Source organism: Chanodichthys erythropterus, chromosome 11 (assembly GCF_024489055.1).
Source record: "Chanodichthys erythropterus isolate Z2021 chromosome 11, ASM2448905v1, whole genome shotgun sequence".
Classification (NCBI taxonomy): domain Eukaryota; kingdom Metazoa; phylum Chordata; class Actinopteri; order Cypriniformes; family Xenocyprididae; genus Chanodichthys; species Chanodichthys erythropterus.
The window spans coordinates 29,627,274-29,651,277 of record NC_090231.1 but is presented as its reverse complement, the minus strand read 5'-3'; the positions used below and the strand labels follow the sequence as shown (position 1 = coordinate 29,651,277).

Genomic DNA, 24,004 nt, shown 5'->3' with positions numbered 1-24,004 from the left:
CCCACAGTAAAGGAAACAAGAGATTCCAGGTGTCTTCCATAGAAATAACTCACAGGATATTAAATTGGGTGACCGGAGTGTCTGTATGTCATTAAAAAAAAAAAAAAGTTCACCCAAAAATGAAATTTCTGTAATTAATTACTCACCCTCATGTCGTTCCACAACCATAAGACCTTCGTTCATATTCAGAACACAAATTAAGATATTTTTTGATAAAATCCAATGGCTCAGTGAGGCCTCCATTGACAGCAAGATAATACATTTAATACATTTTTAAATGCCCAGAAAGGTACTAAAGACATATTTAAAACCGTAGTCACATGAACTGTGGTTCAACCTTAATGTTATGAAGTGATGAGAATACTTTTTGTGCTCCAAAAAAACTAAATAACGCCTTTTTTCAACAATTTCTGGTGATGGGCGATATCAAAACACTGCTTCATGAAGCTTTGAAGCTTTACAAATATTTTGTTTTGAATAAGTGGTTCAGAGCATGCATCAAACTGCCAAAGTCACGAGATTTCAGTAAATGAGGCTTTGTTAAGTCATAAGTGTTTCGAAACATTTCGAAATTTCAATGGTTCACGTGACTTTGGCAGTTTGATACACGCTCTGAACCACTGATTCGAAACAAAAGATTTGTAAAGCTTAGAAATTTCATGAAGCAGTGTTTTTAAATCGCCCATCACTAGATATTGTTGAATAAAGTCGTTATTTTGTTTTTTGTTTTTTTGGAGCAAAAAAAGTATTCTCGTAGCTTCATAACATTAAGATTGTACCACTGTAGTCACATGAACTGTTTTAAATATGTTTTTACATGTTTTTACATAAATATGTTTTTGTACCTTTCTGGGCATTTGAAAGTGTTAGCCTAATTATCTTGCTGTCAATGGAGGCCTCACTGAGCCATTGAATTTTATCAAAAATATCTTAATTTGTGTTCCGAAGATGAACGGAGGTCTTACAGGTGTGGAACGACATGAGGGTGGGTAATTAATGACTGAATTTTCATTTTTGGGTGAACTAACCCTTTAAATGCCTCGTTAGTCGCTTTAGATAAAAGCATCTGCCAAATGAATAAATTTAATGGGCACATGGTAATAAACATGCAGAGTATCCCACTGTATCTGTTCAACAATGCAAGAGCCAAAATGTTTGGAGGTGACCCGCATGAGTGCATTAGCTAAGTTAATAAGCCTGAGTACCCATAAGTCAACAGGAGGAGCCTACAGTCACATTTAGCATCTCTATCCCTCAGGGTAACTTCAGATAGCTGAAAGCAGGTCCAGAGGCCCCACAGTCTGCAACACTCAAACTACTGTTTAAGAAAGCAAATGTCTGTAAGACAATAAAAGCCTTAATCAATCAGCCCGCTGTGCTTATGTTTATGAGCCTGTAGCGCCAACCATCCATCATTTGGTTTTTACCACTCAAAACACAGACGCAAAGACAAAAGAATGGCATAATGTGAGGAGCGGGCCTGCTGCATACTAAATTAATAAAACAATTGCAGCCTTTCACAACAAAATAAGCAACATGATTTAGCACACTGCTCCGAGAAGTTTCTTTTCAAGAAGACTGGTCAGAAATTAATGTTTGTGTTCAGTGCTGTGAGTCATGATAGTTGTTGTAACAGTCTGTCATGATAATAGTATAAATACATCACCGTATTCAGGTGAGCAAAGCATGGTGTACAACGTTCACTTTATCAGCTCGTGTCGGAGGAGATATTATCAGCTATGAGTTCATTTTTGTCTTAACAGCGTCTTAACCTTAGCTCAAGCTATCTGCCTTGCCTCCCTAAATGCGATTTGTTGACAGCTACTTCACAGACCTGTGCCTGATGTTTCGAAGAGTGACGTTATCTCGCTCCAGAAGGGGGTCAGGAAGTGATAGTGGAAAAGGGATGAGTTCAAACACATTGCAGTGTGTGCACACAGAGGAGTGAAGGTAGCTTTATCTAATCACGCTGTTCCGACTGATGAAATAAACTTCCGTGCGTGTGATGCAGTGTGCAAATGTGCAAGTTGTACAGGTTAATGTGTGAGTAACCACTCGGTTTCTTTAGCGGTGAGATGTAAAATACAAAAAAAAACAAAAAAAAAACTATTAAGTACAGATTTAAAAATAAAGTTTTGAGTCGGTAAGACAAGCAAGGCTGTATTTATTTGATCAAAAATACAGTTAAACTGTAATATTGTGAAATATAACAATTTAAAATAACTGTTATATATGTAATACATAATATATTTTAACATAGTTTATATGTTGTAATATTTTTTTAAAATGTAATTTATTCCTTTGATGGCAAAGCTGAATTTTCAGCATCGTTACTCCAATCTTCAGTGTCACATGATCCTTCGGAAATCATTCTAATATTATAATTTGCTTCTTAAGTAACATTTCTTATTATTAAGATTATGAGATCTTAAATTATTATTCATTATTATGAAACTGAAACTTTTTTTAGGATTCTATGTTGAATAGAAGCAACAGCATATATATGAAATAGAAATCTTTTGTAACACTCTAAATGTCTTTACTGTCACTACCACAGTATTGCATCTAATGCTGAATAAAAATATTGCTATCTTTCCAAAAAAAAAAAAAAAAAAATCATAAATGGGCTATTATATTTATGCATACAGTAAAAGCTATAGACCTCTTTGGAACAGACGTCACAATTACGTCACTTGCAGCTGCGCGCGCATAGTGGTTGCAGAAAAATAGCAGTAGCAATTGGAGGAAAATGTGCAAAATCCACAGAATAAGAGAAAAACGTTTTTGTTGTGCCTCTGGATGTTGGAATCAGAATGCAAAAAAAATATAGTTTTAATTTTTAAAGAAAACCATCGTTGAAAACGTCCTTTGAAGCTAAACAGAGACGTTTCACAGACTGGACTGATGACACCTGCAAGGATTAGTCTACTATTAAAGCAGGAATTTGATGTAAACAGTAAGTCTACATAATATTCACATATGCAGTTCAGAGGACATACATACATAGCAGTTACAGCATGGAATAATATTTGAACCTATAACATTTACATAGATAACTTTTAAACAGTCTATAAAATTGATTTCACAATTCTGACTTTTTTTCTTGCATTTGCATGTTTATGACTCCCAGTTCGGCCATTATAACTCGCAATTGTGAGTTTATTTCACAATTCTGAGGGGAAAAAACTCAGAATTGCGGGATAAATTGCAATTCAGAAAAGACAGGATAACGAGTATATCTCACAATTAAGCTGCGTTCACGTCACCTCGTATTTACCGGAATCTTGAAATGACAACACGTGACTTTATATTCGGAGCTGTTCACGTCCTTTTGGTCCTTGAACTGGGAATTAAGCGTTTCCATGGCAGCACTGTCAACGCCTAAATGAATCTACAGCTGTCAGGTGGTACAGCGCGGCCATGTGGTATATCTGGGAGCTTTCAGAAAACTCCCAGCTTACAAGCTGTAATTACGAGCTCTACGAGGACGTGAACGCTTTTTACAAGCTAGAATCTCGTAACTACAGGAATTACGAGGCCACGTGAACGCACCTTTAGCCTTTCGTCGAGCCCCGCCCCCCTTAGTTACTGTTGCTTTGTCCGACAAGCCGTGGCGCTGTCACTCCACACGCAGTGAAAAATACATTTCGGAACAAAGAGGATACTAACCACACATTGACAGACAAGACAGAGCAGGTTACTTATGATATTAAACAAAGTCCCAGCTTTCAAACCGTGTAGTTATTAAAGAAATTCAAACAATAAAAAACGTTTTGTTGCTCTTTAATGTGTCGTGACCATGGTCGTGACAGATTGCTGTAACGTTAGATCCTCAGCTCAACCGCTTGTAAAAACCGATCATCTCTTCCTATTAGTCCATGAACATGAGAATGAATGTTGTTCCAAACGCGGAAAGATGTCAATACACACCATTTTTCAAGTTTAACTCCACCGAGGTGAATCTTTTAACTACTGGCTGCTTTGTCGGACAAAATGGCGGATGCGGCGTTCTGATTGGTTAGATCGCTTGTCAATCGAACTCCCGGCGAAAGGTCAATTCTGTTTTTCTTTGTAAGAAATTTGAGATATAAACTCAGGTTTGCGAGAAATAAAAGTCAGAATTATGAGATATAAACTCGAAATTAACTTTTTTTTTATTCTTTTATTTCGTGGCTTCCATAGACTGCTACTGCTCAACTGTCATTTTCTGCAACCAGGTAGGCTCCGCCCATAAAAAACGTCATCTCTGTTTGCAAACACCAAATTGGTCTATTTATATCATAGTAATACAATAATATAGTTGATGCCACTATTGACAGAATAAGAATGTGAGAAAAAAATGCCATTTTTCAATTTTTCCTTTGTGTTACAGTACATTGCTGTCATATGTCAGCGTTCATATTTTAGCAATTTTCTATAAAACTAAATTAAACCATACAGGGCTAAACATGTGTGCGTGTGCGTGCGCTTGTGTCCCTGACGCTGTCTGACAAATGAACCACAGCCTGGTCTGTAGTTTTCATCGACTGTTTTAAGAATGCAGTTTCAGCACAACATCAACACTGTTTACAGGTACCAGCAGGCCTGGGCATCACTCTGGGGTCAAAGAGAGGGGGCGACCCCCTTAAAGGGGCCACTTTACAGAAACAAGAGGACAGGGAGGAGCCCTTAATGTAGTAAAGGTTAAAGCGCAACTTCAACATGGAAATTTACTTGTTTCAAGACAGATCACCACACACACACACACACACACACACACACACACACACACACACACACACACACACACACACACACACACACACACACAGAGTAGCCTGTTGGGAAATAATAAAGAAAGAGAAAAAATGGTGTGTGTGCTATTTGTTGGTATGTATATCTATGTGCACAAGGCTGGTTCTCTCTGTTATCGGAACAAATGGGTTATGTCTCTCAGTCGCCCTTATCTCAGAGGAAGGAAGTCAATGGGCTATCAGCACATGTGTATGCGTGTGTTTGTGTGAACTCTCTCAGCCTGAAGGATTGTCCTCCTGCTGAACAAAAAAAAGTCCTTTCTTCTATACAATTCACTGAAGATGTGACATTAAACACAAAAGTTTAACACATGGGCACATACCTGTCCCTCCATGTCTGTCTGTGCTGCTGTCTGTCCGTTAGAGCGTTCAGCAAGATGTCGGCCATCTCTCTTCTGTTCTCCTGTGCTGTGTTCTCATCCTCCACCACAGCCAACAGCAGCTGAGTCTGGAAACAGACAACACAGTCAATTGTAACTTCAAACTACAAGTCAGTCAATTATGTCACATCAATGTTACAAAAGATTTCGATTTCAAATGAATTCTGTTCTTTTGAACTTTCATCAAAGAGTCCTGAAAGAAACGTATTACAGTTTCCACAAAAACATTAAGCAGCACAACAGTTTTGAACATTGATAGTAATAAGAAATGTTTCTTGAGCACCAAATCAGCATATTAACATTTTAGAAAACCATTATTTTAAACTGTAATATTTCACAAAATTACTGTTTTTACTGAATTTTTTGTTGAGTAAATGCAGACTTGGTGAGCATACATTCAAAAATGTTCAAAAACATTTTTAAAAATCTTACCGGCCCCAAACTTTTGAACGGTAGTGAAATTTATATACAGAACCCACAACTCCATGATACCTCTACAATGGGCAAAAGCATTACAATTTGACAATAAAATTACATAGATTCAATTTAAACTGCGCAAAGCCAGGTTTGACACCAATGATAAAACATTGTTAGTTATGGAGTGTCTCGTAACTTACAGGGATGTGATGTAATGCAAATCTAATTAAAATTGAAAGTCATGCCATAAGGCATGCAAGTTTTCCAGTATGGTCGCACAAAGCTTTCATGCAGTATGGTTTCAAAAAGCTTTTTCCTTTTTTTTTTTTTTTTTTTGGTGATGTAATTAGTTATCCCTAAAATTCTGCACCAAAAACAACTGTAATAATAAACAACCATTCTCTACCCATCTCATAAAATCTGGACAGAATATTAATTATATAGTAAATATTCTTCTTTTCAGTAACACATTTATGACTGGCACAAATATGGTAACATAAAACGACATTAGGTTTACAAAGCAGATCTGGATCGTAAAAGATCCCTGAGCATCCTCAATAAAAAAAACAACATCTCTTATCTTTAAATAAAGAAAATAAAGGAATCAAGCTTTACTGCCAATCCCATAGACAAGCTCTTAGCCAGTGCTTAAACAAATCAATATACATTCATCCCCTTCATGTCAGAGGTCAAATCTATTCTTTATTTATGCTGCAGGACTCCATTTTACAAACTCTGATGGTTAAAGGATTAGTTCACTTCAGAATTAAAATGTTCTAATAATTTACTCACTCCCATGCCATCCAAACTGTTTATGTATTTCTTTCTTCAGTCGAAAAGAAAATAAGGTTTTTGAGGCAAACATTCCAGGATTTTTCTCCATATATTGGACTTCAATGGGATTCAACGGGTTGAAGGTCCAAATGTCAATTTCAGTGCAGCTTCACTTTCACTTTGCAAACACTGGTTCGGTATTTCCGCCTATGTCACGCGTGACCTTTCCAACGTGATTACGTAATGCGTGGTGCATCGTAGAGCTAGTGCAAGACAAGCATTTGTGCTTAAAATGTATATAAATTTTATTTTTCTCAGAAAATGAACAATTGTTTCTCTACATAAGACCCTCATCTGGGATCATGTAGATTTCAAGCTGCACTGAAACCGATATTTGGATCTTCAACCCGTTGGTCCCCACTGAAGTCCACTATATGGAGAAAAATCCTGGAATGTTTTCCTTACAAACCTTAATTTCTTTTCGACTGAATAAAGAAAGACATGAACATCTTGGATGACATGAGGGTGAATAAATTATCAGGAAATTTTAATTCTGAACTGAACTAATCCCTTAAGCCAGAATCAGAAACAGAAGGACAAAATTATATTTGCTTTTCAGCAATGTTTCATTGTACATATTTTTTTATATGTATATATTTAATAATATATAAACATTTTCAAATATAAACTACCATTCAAAAGTTTAGGGTTGGTAAGATTTTTTAAATGTTTTTGAAAGAAGTCTCTTATGCTCAACAAGGCTGCATTTATGTGATCAAAAACACATAAAAACAGCAATATTGTTAAATAATATTACAATTTAAAATAACTGCATTCTATTTCTTTCTACATATTAAAATGTAATTTTTCCTGTGACCGCAAAGCTGTATTTTCAGCATCATTACTCCAGTCTTCAATGTCACATGATCCTTCAGAAAACATTCTAATATGCCGATTTGCTGCTCAAGAAACACTTACTATTAATGTTGTGCTGCTTAATATTTGTGTGGAAACAGTTTTCCCCCAGTATTATTTGGTGAATACAAAGTTTAAAAGAATACAGCATTTATTTTATCTTTTGTAGCACTGTAAATGTCTGTACTGCCACTGTTGACCCACTTAATGCATCCTTTACAGTACATTTCTTTGAAAAAAAGTTACTGAAAAAAGTTGTGGAACACAGTTTGACAGCAAAAAGAGAGACCAATATGTTCAACGAAGATTAGTTGACAGTGTTTACTGAAGTTCTCCAAACCTCCAATGGCCATAGGACATGAGTATCCAGCCCCAAAATAACTAAGGACATAGAACAAACAATATTTATAGGCATCATTTCTACAGGTTGTGATAGGTCAACAATACAGATAATTCTAGCAATGTCCGAACATGATATTCAGTTCTTTACACAAATGTGGTTATTTAAAAAATATAATTGTAACATATTAAGTTCTCAGTCGTAAGCACTTATTATAAGGGTCAGAGGAGAGTCATAAATCCCAAAAGGGCACATTTGGGTGACTGTTGATTTCTCCTGTTCCTTCAGCATGGTCACATTCCTAAACAACCCCTCCTTTCAAGGTTGAGACACACCACATCACAGGACAGAACAATACATCCATGCAGAGCAAACTTGAGTGATATGAACTTCTACTAACAGAAATTGGTGCTGTAAATGGTGCTGTAAACACTAAATAATAACACTTGGCACTATTACTGTATTCCTGACATTGGTCAGACCCTCAGTCACTTCTCAGAACATTAAATAAAGACATTGCCGTAACATTAATACCAGGACAAATGCAATAGATTTAAGAAACTCTGATATCCTATTCGTTCTAACAAAAGAGGAGTGGGATGTAAATCCACCCCTTCAGTATTTGAATATAAAAATATAAAATGTAAACATAAATATTACATCTAAAAATATTTTTAATATTACTTTAAAGTTATCAGAGTTTTCTTCTCTTTTAAAAAGACGTAAGATGTCAAACTTTCCCTCTCTCGCTGTCTTTCTCTACAGTAGCAGGACTTAAAATGATTGACAGGTGAGAAAGCATACGCAAAAAGTGCTCTCAGCGTTGGTTCACCTCACCCATTTCACAGCGATCTCTTTTTTCTTTATTTCTTTTCATCCCGCGTTCATCCGTGAGACAGCACTTCTGTCTCTCACTGAAGCATTACCTGTCAGCGGTCGTTACCTGTTAGAGTTTTCCTGTCTAAGAAAGCGCCAGGTGAAAGAGTCTGCCAAGACTAACTCTGACTGTGGGGTCACAAGGTCAGTTGAATCACATCAGACTAAACATAGATGACACAACAACAGTGACTCATGATCGTGTGTGTGTGAGAGAGAGAGAGAGAGAGAGAGAGAGAGAGAGAGAGAGAGAGAGAGAGAGAGAGAGAGAGAGAGAGAGAGAGAGAGAGAGAGAGAGAGAGACTGTGTATAATGTGTTTACAAGGCGGGTTGATGAGAGAAATTTATACAACCAACTTGCGTTTATCACCCTATATATGCCCACCTTATCTGTGTGTGCCCTTGTTTACCCCTGAATGACGATAGCTGTCGTCAGCTGGGTGATGTTGTGCAGTGCTCCTGGGTTAAGGACCACAGTGGAGAGGGTGAGACAGAGGGCAAGTGACTAACAGAGGCTGTGTGTATTTGTACAAGGAAACACACTTCGGGTTACCCCACACTAACAGAGGGGAAGTATAAACACACATGCACACTCACCAGGACTATGTGGCAGGTACACCAGCCAACCAATAGCAGAAAGGCCATCCAAAATACCTATAGAAACCTGAACAGCTAGCGTCAGACAGGAGACACTAAGATAAAGTATGACATGAGCACTTAAAACACATAACAGCCAGTGGGCATTCTTTAGAAAACCTACGTTAGACAAAACACACAACTACATTTACACAACTAGACTGTATTTTATAATTTTGTAAAATATACAAAACATAGGCAATGTGACAAACATAAGGTACAGAAAGCATCATTTTCATTTACGTCAGTATGATTTTGTTTGACATTAGTGCTGTAAAACATGTTAAATTGAATTTCCACATTTATGTATCAATTAATGAACGTGTATGTTTTCATACTGTCATAGATCATTGTAAATGTCAAGCGCATTAAACTTATGTCTTAAATCTTATTTCTTAAATGGAGAGTTCACCCAAAAATAATAATTTACTCAACCTGATGTCATTCTACAACTTCAGTATTTTCTTTCTTCTGTGGAAAATAAAATATTTTGAGAAATGTCTCAATGTTGTTTGTCCATACAATGGAAGTAAACGGTCATCAAAATGGTTTAGTTACCAATATTCTTAGATTTTTTCCCCTCTTGTTCCAAAGAATACAGAAAGTCATACAGGTTTGGAACAACATGTATTGAAATGAAATTTCCCGTTTTTTGTTTGTTAGTTTGAATGCCCCCCTTGGTGCCGGCCTTGCCATGAGGCCACAGAAAACAAGGGCTGCATCCGAAAACCTAGGCAGCTAACTTGTTGCCTCGCTGCTCTATCAGGCACTGACACTCAGGAAACTGATTTCAAACAGACTTCTGAGGCAGCGCAACCTTTTAATGATCTACAGCAAAATAGCGTGAGCTTTGGTGATAACTAACAAATATTTACTGCTACAATAGTAATTTCTTGCTACAAATGACATCAAAAGTGGAAAACAATGGTCAAAAAAACACATTTACACACAAATTGACCAACAGCCGCAACTTTCAGACACCATGTTTATTTCTTAGCTCAGCTGTCACAGAATGGAAAGCTCAGGGTTGTGGGATATCAAAGGCAGCGAAGGATACATCTATGCTGTCTTCAAAAATCGATGAGATGGAGGTATCTCATAAGGCAGGAAGTGAAGATAACTTTGGATTCAGATGTGCCTTGATGCCTTCCTACCTTGAAATGCATACTATATGAAGGCAGCATTTTTAAGATTTTGGATGCAGCCAAGTATTCAGTGCTGAGCAACAGTGACACAGCTGGCTTCATAGGTCACATGACAGTTTCAACATGGCACATACAAAATGTCCGGATTGTATTCAAACTACACACGTGAACTTTTATACCAACGTAAAATAATGAGTGAATAATGTCAGTGAAGAAGCAGATTCTTCTTCAAATGCAGTACACACTCTCACCGTAAATTTGGAAGCAGCTAATGTCAGCTTTGTTTAATTTAGTGGATGTATCAAGTCAGCAGAGTGACCAAAGGTGTACAGTAATTCATCACACCATCTATGAACTACGACACCATCTACCTTCCACTAATGTTTGACAATCAAAAAATTTGTTTGAATACATTTTGTCTAAATTGTTATAATGTTGTATCTTTTAAAACTTGACAATCCTCTTTTCTGTGAAATACTTATCTTGAAAAGAGCTATCTTTCATTCAAATAAATGTCATTCATACAAATGAATGTGTAGTTGAGGTGTTCAAATACCTTTTGGGGCAGATGTCCAGGACAGATGGCCCTTACCCCAGTCGATGTATTGAAGCACTGTAAGGGTACAATACAACTACAGCAGAGTACTATAAAGACTATGCCATGTTAGACGTATAAAGCAGAGACAATATATACATATACACGCATGCCTATGTGTGTGTGTCTGAGTGTGTGCGCTAGTATGTGTGTGCGTGTGAGTGTGTGTGTGAGAGAGAGAGATTGAGAGTTTGGCCTTTCAGCCACGTTGACCCTCTGATCTCTCTGAGGCTCATCAATTACCTCTCCCCTCAGAGCCAGCACGCTGAGAGAATGGATTATATGAAGTGTAAAACATTAGAAAAATGTGTTCACAACATCACAGCAATGTATCCGAGGACAGAGGAGGGGACAGATAATAGAAACCCAGCTGCTGAAGAGCCCAACGCAACAAGTGCAAGCGTTTGAAGGCATTGTGGGGCAGCTCTGTGGGCCGCAGGCTTTTGTGCTGGGGATTGTGATTCTTCTAGCCAGGGGCAACTGGACATATGCTTTTTGCTTGAGCTAATGAGGCAAAGGCTAAAAGCTTTGTGATTTTCTTTTTTTTCTCTGCCTCAGTTTGTCGCTCTCTCTCTCTCTCTTGCTCGCTTTTTAGGTGGGAAAGTTTTAAAAAGGCGAAGGCAAACCCTTGATAACATCTCAAAACACCAAATCTGCTGCCTAATGTGTCTAGAGATTGAGAGTTTAATGACTCTACCACTCTTGCTGTACGCAATATGAGCCCCACAAATCTTACAGACCTGTAGAGCAGTTCCTTTCAAATGACTTCAAATATATTCAGCGAATACAAAAACTGACACACAAAACAATTAGCAAGTTAGCACAGTACTAATAAATCAGGGAAATGTATTGTGGTTAAACCATGTTTATGGCCAAGTACTATCGTAGTACTATATGGTAGTCTTTGAAGTACCTTGGAAAAGTACATGAAAAAAAGTAGCTTAGCATCATGATATCTAGACGCATCATGGCATTATTATCTGCGGTCATTGTGAGGATCATGTGAAACTGAAGACTTGAATAATGGCTGCTGGAAATTCAGCTTTGCCGTCCCAGGAATTCATTTAATTTTTAAATACATTAAAATAGAAAAGAGTTAACCTAAAACCTTTGAACGGTAGTATGTATATTTAAGGGTTGGTTATGCTAACTAATGCAATACCAATGTCTTTAAAATACTTTTGCTGTTTTCTAAGCTCTGTCTCTTGAATGTATCACTTTCGTTGTTACGTCATACCCACTTCCACTCTCTGTCATACACAAATATATGTATACACATATGCCTCATCTCTCTCCACCTCCATCTCCTTCTGGATCTGCCTGCTGATTGGAGATTAGAGATTAGCATCTTGTACCCACGTTTCTCCTGCCAGTGAAAGCTTTTGGCAGTGGGAGTGAGGCCAAAACCTCACTTTCCACACAGATTCATTTTCAGCACTTAAAGAATGTGAACTCTAGGCAGAGATTACCATCACATAGACCTGAAGCCATTTTCATTACATGTCTTTTTTTCTACGGTGGCTGAAATGTGACATTGTGGAAAACGATTAACGTTGGCTGGCCGCTAAAAGAGCGAAACCCAACCCAAGTTGTACTGACTACATTTTATGATGTTATAGGAGACACCGTGTTGTGTAATTTATATGTCATCTAAATGCTGAAAATATCAGTAGTGAAGAGAATGAAGTAATATGCTTCAGTGGTTTTGGGAAGCCTGAGGGCTCTTGTATAGCAGGACACATTTTTCCAGTGCATTAGTTATATGTATGAGTAAGTGTAACAAATAAAAGCATTTTCTTTCCAAAATCTGATAGCTTAATACCTCCAGCTAGAATGCCTTAAAAATATGTGCAGGAATCATTCGCTATGACATGTAAGTATAATATTAGTGAGTAAACGGATAGAAACAGACACTCACATTGAGTACAAAAGAGCAGAAAACAATGTTTATAGCCCGTACAAGCAAAACCTATTCATAAAAGTATAAAAACTGCTAATAAGACAAAGTCTGTTCAGAATGTATAATACACTGGCTCTATTCACATTGTTAGCTATAATTTATTTCATCAGTAACACTTTCTATGAAGCCTTTTAAGGCAGGAACACACCAAGCCGACGGTCAGCCGTCTGGCAGTTTTTGTTCGTCGGCTAAGTTTTCTCAGTGTGTTCTGCACCGTCGGCTGAAGTTGGTCCTCGTCAGCTTTTTTTCAGCCGATTCGAAATGTCGAATCGGCGTCGGAGCTCGTCGGTCCATTGGTCCATCTGATCATTCTGATTGGCTGATCAGATACTGCCACCTGCTGGTTCGGAAAGGCATTTCATCTCACGCAGGCGCAGAACGGACATGCTACTTGGTCGTCGGCTGTCTAGCGTTGGTTTGGTGTATCAGGGCAACTTTGGACACAGACGCTGCCGACGTGAGTCAACCCCACAGTCTGCTTTCGTCGCCACTAGTTCGTCGACGTCGGCTTGGTGTGTTCCGGCCTTTAAAGTAGAGATTGACCAATAATGGTTTTTCATGACTAATACAGATACAGATATGTGTATATAACAACTGATAAGTGATTATACTTATTTATTATTGTTTTATTTGTTTATAATAATAATAATAATAATAATAATACAGTATGTATTATAATAATAAGCATTCTTAATTTCACATTATTATACAAAGCTGTTGTGCAATCTAGAGGGTAATAATTTATCGACATCTTTGTTTTGATATGTCTAACTGAAAGAGTAGCTACTATCTGTATGGAAATCATAAATAAAATTTAGTTTTAAACCAATTATTGTCTATCTCTATAAAAAAAAGTATTCTTAAATCCATAATGATGATTATGTTAATGCGGTAACATTTTAAAATAAGGTCTCATTTGTTAACAGCAGTTAATAAATGAACTAACATTAACAATGAGCAATATATTTTAGTATTATAACAGCATTAATACAGCAAATGCAGCATTTATTAACCTTTGTTGAATTATAAAAGTTTTCATGGTGTTTCAGAGAGCATTAAAGGGATAGTTCACCCAAAAATGAAAATTCATCATTTACTCACCCTCAAGTTGTTCCAAACCTGTATGAATGTCTTTGTTCTGCAGAACATAAAGGAAGATATTTGAAAGAATGTTTTTAATCAAATAGATCTCACTCCCCATTGACTACCATAGTATTTATTGTTCCTACTTTGGTAGTAAATGGGGGGCGAGATCTGTTTCATTACTGACTTTCTTACAAATATCTTCCTTTGTGTTCTGCTGAACAAAGACATTTATACAGGTTTGGAACAACTTGAGGGTGTGTAAATGATGACACAATTTTCATTTTTGGGTCAACTATCCCTTTAACATGTTAACAACTTTTGATCTTAAAAATGTAGAAGCAAATGTTGAGATTAACATTAACTAAGATTAATAAATGCTGAAGTAGTATTGTTTATTATTAATGTTAACTAATGTAGTTAACTAATGTTAACCAGTGCTCAAAGTGCTGGTACTCCCGAGGTTTGAAATCGCGTTCTGGGGGCGGTCTGAGTGCCGGCAATCCGTGAGAAGTTAAATTAAAATATAGAAGTGCCGGTACTACATACTGTCTATTGCATACAGGCCCACTTTGAGCACTAATGTTAATGGAATCTTATTGTAAAGTGTTACCGATAATACATTATAGTCTCAAGAGAACATTTTACTGTAATATATCTTTTTATATACCTTTACTTATCTGATGCATCATTCTCAAATTATGACTTAAATCTCAAATATTTTACAGGCAAAGCCCCACTATACCCAAACAATAACACTCAATACAATGAAAACATAATTTTGTATCTCAGAAGACTTTTTAATGAGTTCTAATCAGAGGGCCTGAAGCCTTCATGTGGGTTATCATTCAGAACCAATCTGCTACAATTTCAACAGTCCTCGCCAATAATGTGATTTGACTTCCTTGTGGTCAAGCCTGCTTTATTTCAGTGTAAGATGCTGAATTTGCTTTCTAATCCCAAAATCATCTGCCACTTTCCACTGTAACATACGAAAAAGCCAGAGAGAGAGAGAGAGAGAACGGAAGAGAGAGTTGAAAGTGAGGGGATCATAACACATTTCTACAGGAACATTTCCCCTTGGAGAAGGAGAGAGTGTTTACTATCAAACACATCTGTGTCTATTCATCTCAGCCAGAGTGTCATCCCTCGCTCTCAACTTCTGTCCAAACACAAACAAACAAACACAAAAACAAACACAGAGACTGCAACTTCTGAGTATGCATCAGCCACCAGACTGCACTTCTGCATAACACATCTTCACTCGCAGACACTCTCTCTCTCTCTGTCTCCTTTTATATCATCTTCTTTCTCTTCTCCTAAAACCTCTCGAATTATCAGCAATATCTTCTTTATAATTCCTTTCTTTCTTCGCGATTTTTCAAGCGAATCCAACAATTTTACAGTGGCTTGGCATCAGGATCTCCCATTCTTCCCCTCATTGTTCTGAACCGTGGCTTAACTCGGTTAAGAGCCCCGACATGATAGCCAACCTGGAGACTCTTGAGGAATTAAAAGAAAGGATAGAGGAGAGAGACAGACACATTAGACACACAAAGACATATATCTACTAAATAAGTTGGCCTCTACCTGACCGGCAGTAAACTGAACACGTCTGTGTTCCTCAGTAGCATTTAATAAAGCATATATGCTGTGTTTGTGTGTGTATCCACAGTAGTGATTAATCAGTCATGGTCTGTAATACCAGATCTTATTCCTCTTTCTTCAGCCGCTTATCTCACTGATCAAGGAGTGAGCTGGAAAAACTGCAGAGTAAATAAATAAATAAACAAAGCGCTTAATAAACCGAGAGAGTGAGGAGGGTTTCAGGAGATAAGACAGATCAGGCATTATAAAGCACTTATTGGTTTTCTAAGAAAAAGAAAAATTCGACTTCAAAGAGTTCAGCGGCTGTCAGAGAGCGTCTGCCCCAGCACAAGCTGAGTTACACTCAACACCAGCAGAACAAGACTGAACCGTCTGCACATAATCACGCACATGCACATGACAATACTAAAAACTAGACACAGACCGATTCTGAGGATCTTTTTCTTTTCCACATTTTCAGTGCTGGAATTGGTGGAATTTTGCAGAAATTGATTTAAACAAGGTATTAGTATGTTAGTAGTACTATGCTCTTATTTTGTAGCTAAAAACATAACAAAATAAGCCAAATTAATATTAACATAAACATGGTCAAAGTTTGGGAATGACTGTTATTCCAAGCCTTTTTGAAATCTGTAGGGATTTCTACGAAGTGCTGTGCAAGTGGAGTCTGTGTGGGCCTGCTAATGACACAATAATACCTGTGATTTGAACCATATGAAAACAAACTATATTGCATACTAAATTAGCTTTTATTTTGCTTAAATTTCTTTTCATCTGAAAGAATGTGGAAGAGAACGCCTTGGCTTGATTTTTCTCTTTATGCATATGAGAATAAACTCCAGTTCAAAAGTTTCAAAAGTCAGCATATATATTTTTTTAAAACAAGGAATACTTTTATTCATAGTTAAGACATTTATAAATATTACAAAAGATTTATATTCCAAAGAAATGCTGTTCTTTTGAACTTTAGATTCATCAATGAATCCTGAAAAAATAAAAAATAAATAAAAAATAATAATAATAATCAGTTTCCACAAAACACTTTAAAGTTCGAAAATTTGCTTTTTAAACAATGACTTCAAAATTCAGTTTTGCTCTCACAGGAATAAATTACATTTTAAATATATACAGTACTGAGCAAAATTCTTAGGCCACCCACCAGCTTTGTTGTTTTAGCAAAGTTTTAATGACCATCCATATTTATTTGTTGGTCTTTATTACAATACAAACAGAAACTTGTTCCACTTTCACAAAGAAGAAAATCTGAGAAACTTCACATCATATTTTTAAAGTTTTCTTGCCTTACAGTCCTTTTCCATTCCATAAGAGAACCGGTTCCTGCTATTGCTCAAGAGTAAGGCAAGGTCACTAAATACTTGCCACTTTAGCCTATACAAGTCATTTTTTCTTTTTTCTTTTTTGTTTTGTTTTTAATGCTGCATACAAATTTCCTTTATTTTCTGGTTATATTCTAATAAAGAGACTGAGAAATAATTATACATGGTCATTATACCATTGCTAAAACAACATCTAATTGTGGCATAAGCCTTTTGCACAGTACTAATATATATATATATATATATATATATATATATATATATATATATATATATATATATATATATATATATATATATATATATATATATATATATAAACAGTGTACATGAAGAGCTCTCCTGTATAATATGTAAAGACATTAAATATGCAAGTGAATAACAAAAAAAAAAAAAAAGTATATATATAGAACTGGGGATCTTATATAAATGGCTAAAACCAGACAAAATCGACGTCTGCAGCTTATTCTGGCTAAAAACAACAAGTAAACAACCAACCAACCAAACATCATGTCTAAAACATTTGACTCAACTAATCTGGCAACCTTTGGTAAATCTAGTGATTAGTTACACACAGCATTGTTGGTGGGCTATAACGTGTGCCGTTTTTCCTTTTGCAGGTTGTTTAACTGGTTTTGTGGGGAACATTTAGTCTCTGTGTGTGTACTTAAAAAAAGGAAAAAGACAACAATATTTCTTCCCAAAGATTCCATCCCTGCCACCAAAAAAAAACAACAAAAAAAAAAAAACAGGCCCACCAGTCTCCCTGTCTGCCCAAAGTATTCTGCAAAGCTTCTGTATGCAGGTACAAAGCCAGCGACCCCTCTCTCTCTCTCTCTCTCTCTCTCTCTCTCTCTCTCTCTCTCTCGCTCGCTCGCTCTCTCCCTGTAGGTAGAAAACACAAACACACAGCCTGCAAGTGGCATATCAGCGCATGAAATTCTCTAAAGGGGTTTAAGTATTTACCCTCCCCACTATGAAGGCCTGCTAAAATTCAGCTTACCCTGTTCAATAAGGACTTCAAAGGGAATCATAAATACCTTTTGCCCGCAAATTCTACTGTACAGTGTTTTTCTCCTCGCCCCCCTTTTCCAGCTTCTTTTCTTCCCATTTTTCCCCCCATTCTCCAATAAAAACCATCCCTTACTGTGAAATTTATTAGAAGCCTTTTATTTACAGTTTATAAGTATAATAAGAGAAATTAGGAGGTAATTTCTGCTGTTATTTAATCAGGTGAGTCAAAAGAAAAACACTGGTAAATAGATCTGTGGTTCATTCTGATCTGACAAGAGATAACTGCTCAGAGAAAAAACAAAAACATACGAAATGGCCCGAACGAGAAAGAAACTATCTAACTATCATGCCTTTGTTTTTGTATGTGACAGCTGATTTTTAAAATACTCAAAGATTTATGGTTCAAAATTGTATTTTGTTTATTATTTATAAATATTATTATTATAATTATTATTATTATTATTATAGCTATCGTTATTTATATTTTGATATAGGACTATTATTTAATGCAATATTTTCATATTTTCATTGTATGAGTGTGTGTATGTCACACATACAATTTATAAATGTATAACTGCCCCAGCATGCTCAAATTTAAATGCATACATAAAAAGAATGAAAAGAGCTACATAGAGAAATGCACAGCGGCCCTGCGAAAGGCATTCTGGAATATTATTATGATGAAAATGCACAGCAAAGCCATTACATTTATAATGTTTTACAAACTCATCAAATAAGTGAATAGAGATTAATTGCCCCGGTCGACCTTAAAATAATTATTAGAACGAAGCAGCTCTAAACTAGATGAAATTGATACACTTGAATAATTAGATCCTTGGCACTGACCTAGTGAAGTCAATAAAGGTTATTAAGGCCAATTGCTGTCTAAACGCATTAGAGACAGAGAGAAGCGCTCCGCACCACATCCAGCATTTCAGCGGCTAAACGATAATCCCCTCACTGCGTCCGCCTCTCTCTCTGCTGCCCTCACACACATATACACCCCCTACCCTCAGACACACTAAACCAGATTGGATTCGCTTAACCTTTCAGTGGCTTTGATCAAATGAGCTCACACTGCAATAACATTTACATTGACCCTCACTCTCACTCTCTCGCTGGGGAGAGAGGTCTTTACCTTCCTGTCTGCCACACACACGCGCACGCTAGGTCAATAACGTAATCAGATATCAATGGTGACCCCTGCAGTCATGATTGCTCGCTTTCTCTAGCTCGCTCGGTTTCTTTCATTGGACGGAGAAGATGAAATTATGAAACGGTCACTGTGCACGAATTGACACACACACACACAAATAAAGACCAACACAAACACCACCGAAAAGGAACAGAAGATGCATCTAAATGGCTCACTGTTCCCATAAACACATAATAGTTTCTATTTAGTCTGAAAATAAATGTTTCAGCGTGCAATATTTGATGACGGCGTATGTGGAGGAAAGACAGAATGGATACGGTTAGAGGGGAAAAAAGCTTTTTGATGTGACGCTCTCAGCGACAGAGGTGGAAAAAGTGACAAATTAGACCTAAAACATCAGAATAAACCCGTGATATTGTTAACAGACCTGTCTCACTCTCAGCAGTCTCACTCTAAGCCCTGCAACCACATACAAATGAAAAAAAAAAAAGAAAAAAAAAAATGCCTGGATGGTATTTAAAATATTTTGCATATAGCCAACTATCTCTCCTGTGCCAGGATAGACAGACTGAGCGGGAGAGAAAGAAAGTGTCACTGGTTAAAGCCTAAATAAATGTCAGTGGTGTATGAGGAGTACGATAGCTTCTCTGTAGGGACCCGACGTTCACCCAGTGTGTGTGAGAGAGAGAGAGAAATTGAGGAGAGGACCTGAGACCTGATGTTTGATAACATTTACCTCATCTTATCAGAGTACATTTAAATGGCTATCTTTATTCTTTTCTTTCTTCTTTTCTATTTTCTGCCATTTTTCTTATGTTGTTTCCATTAAGCAGTTCACATTAATTCATGAGGTACAGGTTGGAGAGAGAGAGGGGGAGAGACAGCCATAGAGAGAAGGAGAGAGAGACTTGTTTTATCAGGATGTCATTCAAATGGAGGGGTGAAAATTTGCATCACAACAGCCTGAAGAGCAAGAGAGGGAGACACAAGAAAAGAGAAAGAAGGAAAACGAAAGCGAGAAACCCCCATGGGAGAGGAGCGGTTTTAATAAACAGCAGGAAGAGGGTTAACACACAGAGAAACACACGGACTAGCCAACCCTGGACCTGCTCAGACTGCAGAAAAATCAAGAGAAGTGCAGGAAGGCCAACGAGACAATTCCCAAGAATCTAGATAAACACATGTCCCCGTTAAATGCCATGACTGTCTCTCAAAATAATACTTAAATGAATTTAAATCAGCCATGAAAATATCAGATTAGGAATTAAAATGAATATTTATTTTCAAAGTGCTTTCACATTCATGAGTTATTCATTCAAGCTCTAACAATCCTACAAATTCAATATTTGTACAACTAATAAAACGTAGAAAATAGCTTGATCAGGTTAAACTCAGGTAAAATGCACCCACAATTTCAACATAAATAATGTAAATAAATGAAAGAAAATACTATATACTCAGTAATATAATATCAAACTAAATTAAAAATTATATATATTAAAGCACCCTCACATTTACATTTAACTTATATATATATATATATATATATATATATATATATATATATATATATATATATATATATATATATATATATATATATATATATATATATTATATATATATATATATATTTATTTTATTTATTTATTTATTTTTTCCCCTCAGGAAAAAAGTTTACATGGTATTCACAGACACAAAAACATGTACATCTTTGAAGGGTGGATGTCAGCCTTTTGAAATTGTATTTCTGGACAGAAGGAGGACCAGTATTGCACTGTGATCCTGAGACTGTCTCACCCCTGTCTCTCACACACACACACACAAACACACACACACACATCTACTAGCTCAAGAGCTGGTCCTTAGCCCCAGAAGCACATTAGATGTGATTACTGCTCAAAGAGCGAGAGACAGACAGACTGTGATGATACAACAGTGCCCCCTACTGAAAATAACTATAACACTGAGAGGAGAGCTGTGTGCTCAACACATTCACATACATATGGATCAAACATGTGTCAGACAGTACTGATCATTTGAAATCGCCTATTTAAATAACCTCTGGTGCATCCTGTCCTGCATACTGGGGTCATCTGTGGGCAGAAGGGTGACTATGGGTGACAGGCAGGGTCCAAAAAATGGCTGTAGCAAATAACTTTGGCCAGTGAGTATTAAAAGCAGCAACACAACGTGGTTTAAATCAAATAAAATTGGCTGAAATGCGCTGATGTGACAAGCAATGCAACCATCTACAAACACACAATATCTATTACTAAAAAGCTGTAACAAGTTGCACATCTTCCAACAACATTTACCTCAGTGGAAAAATGTAATCACACAGGTTTATCTCAAAGGACACCTAATGGTTACTTTTGACAGCAAATACACCTATGTGGCATATCCCTCACATTAAGCCACCACAATTAAAATATGAGGGAGAAAATGACAATGTGTCTTTATGTTTTTGTGGCAAATGCAACTTCAAAAAAAAAAAAAAAAAAAAAAAAAAACATTGACTAGGTGGTGATGCTGTTAACACAGATTTTCAAAATCTACTCTATACTTCCTATTCTCTCCATCTTTTACTGCATACTTGTTTCTTGACTTACAGCCAGCCACACTCAGAATCTGAACACTTGTTTCACATTTACCGCATGGATTGTGGGTTTAAATATTGTAAAATGTGTTAAGCAGTGCTGGGATTACAACACTGTACTGGTAGCTGAAAGCATAATCAAATTAGCCAAAATATTTCATAAACAAACATGCACATGTAGAGCTGAATGTTAGATGCTGAATTGAGTGGAAATCTGGGTGCAGATTCTGTGCAGGCCTGCTTACAGTTCATTCCATCACTCTTACCATTCTCTCCATTTCCTTCCAGTCTTTCTCCATCTGTTCCATGGGTTTAGTCCACCAGCTGCAGAATCGAGCGTATCGCCGGCCCTGGAACCAGTATTGCCTTAGCCATTCAAACTCCACCTGAAAGAAGCAGCACAGGGTCAAGACGTTAAAGCTGCAGAATGTCATTTTCACACCACTAGACACCAAAAAAACTGCACAAATTAATGAGTGTTTTCAAACTGATTTCCCAAATCGGACCCTATGTCTGCCATTGTTTGGGCAAACAGTTCTGGCCCAAACTCACACAACTGGTTGAACAAATGACACTACACATAGCTCAAACAATGTTAAAAAAAGAAGCACTGTGTTTTCACTTTTCAGGGAAAACAATCTATGAATGGTTTATATAAAGCTGCCCTTTATTTTTTATTTCTGTTATTACAATGTTTTTTTATTTATTTATTTTTTTATTTTTTTATGTAAAGCACCATTGTATACCAGGAATTGTGTTATATATATAAACTTGCCTTACCTTAAAATAAATAAATAAATTAATTAATTAATTAAATATTAAAAAAATATTAAATTAAATAATAATAATAATAAAGTAAATAATTACTATAATTATTGTCATGTCATTGCTAAAAAACATTATCTGGTCTATTTTAATAATTATTAAATATTGTATAGAATATAATTGTCTTTCTATAGAACATTATTCTATAGAATATTCTATAAAATTTTCTCTAGAGAAACAAAAACACTAAAAACTAAAAGATTCATTTTAAATGCTACATGTGAATTTTAGACAACATAGGATTATAATTATAATATTCACTCAATAAAGTTAAAAAAAAAAAAAAAAACAATTAGACATAAGCTTTTGGGTCTGGAACCACCATTCCATACAGACATTAATAATAATAATATATTTTATTTATTTAGCGCCTTTCAGGAACCCAAGGACGCTTTACAGTAAGTTGCTATATAATATGAATACATATAAGTATACAGTCAGTATACAACATGTAATCAACCAGAAAGAACAGACGAAGAAGGTTAATCTACATTAGACTTACAAAAAACAAGCACAGTGCTGGAAAATTGAGACAGACAATTATTATTACATTACTCTGTTAATATTATTGGTTTCTGAATACAAAGACCATTAAAAAAGCCAAAACAAACTCTAAAGCAGAAAGACTTTTTAAAACTAGGCCAGTGAAGTCCAGTCCTTGAACAAGAGGTCAAACCCTAACAAGAAGCTGACATCTACTTAACAACATCTGAAAAAACAGCAGTCAAGTGTGTTTGATAGTCTGTAAAATGTGGCTGTTGGACAAAAATGTTTTGTGCTCCAGTCATTCTTCACTATCTCGCTCTCTGGCTTATGTGTACTGTATTATATCAGCGCGCTCTGAAACAGCAGCAATCCAGACGTCCATTCATTTATCAAACTCCATCCATCCATCAGTGGGCAATTTAGCAGCAAAATAGAGCAGCAGAGGGGACTGTGTGCTAGTCACCTGAGTCAGTGAGGTGGGGAGATGGGGGAAGGGCATTTGTATATGGTGGTAGGAGTGATTTTCAAAACTAAACACCCACGTTAAGGTCACGCTAACAAGGGAAAGCAGGTAGCTGCACATACTCTTAGAGGACGACAGATGCGGAACAAATCACACACTTCTGTAACCACATACAAACACAAGCCGCTTGCTTTGTACTTGACATCTTTGCGTTTTTGTGTGGCGCTGATCATAACTGTGTCATCACAATAGGAAGGAGGGTGATGACATCTGCATTTCCTGTTTTCCTGTTTGTTGTTTCGTTTCCTTTGTTTATGTCTGCTGCTACGTTACACCCAGGAGAGACGTAAAGATTTATCACACAGGCAAAAAACACTGCACCTACACACACTTCTCTTTCTTTCTTTTCATACTTTACTTCACTGCTTTCATTCTTCATCCCATCAATCTCTCACTTTCTCTCTCTACAGGGAGCAACAGAATCCACCACAGGCTCTCAACCTTTCTCCTCTGGGAATCTCCCCATCTTTGACTCTTTTGAAGTGATGAGTTAACCCTCCTAATGATGCTTAATGTAGCCACGTGCACGTGTGTATCTGTGT

The 24,004-nt window shown here is 36.6% G+C and overlaps 1 protein-coding gene across 1 annotated transcript in view; it reads right to left on the bottom strand.

Moving 5' to 3' along the window:
* Window positions 1–24,004, bottom strand: part of fto (FTO alpha-ketoglutarate dependent dioxygenase) — a 159,587-nt gene that overhangs the window by 87,200 nt on the left and 48,383 nt on the right. Inside the window, exons 7-8 of the mRNA XM_067402304.1 lie at window positions 21,895–22,014; window positions 5,117–5,241 (exon numbers count right to left, since the gene is read on the bottom strand). Of these exons, the coding sequence (XP_067258405.1) occupies window positions 5,117–5,241; window positions 21,895–22,014 (245 nt within the window). The remainder of the gene's footprint in view (window positions 1–5,116; window positions 5,242–21,894; window positions 22,015–24,004) is intronic.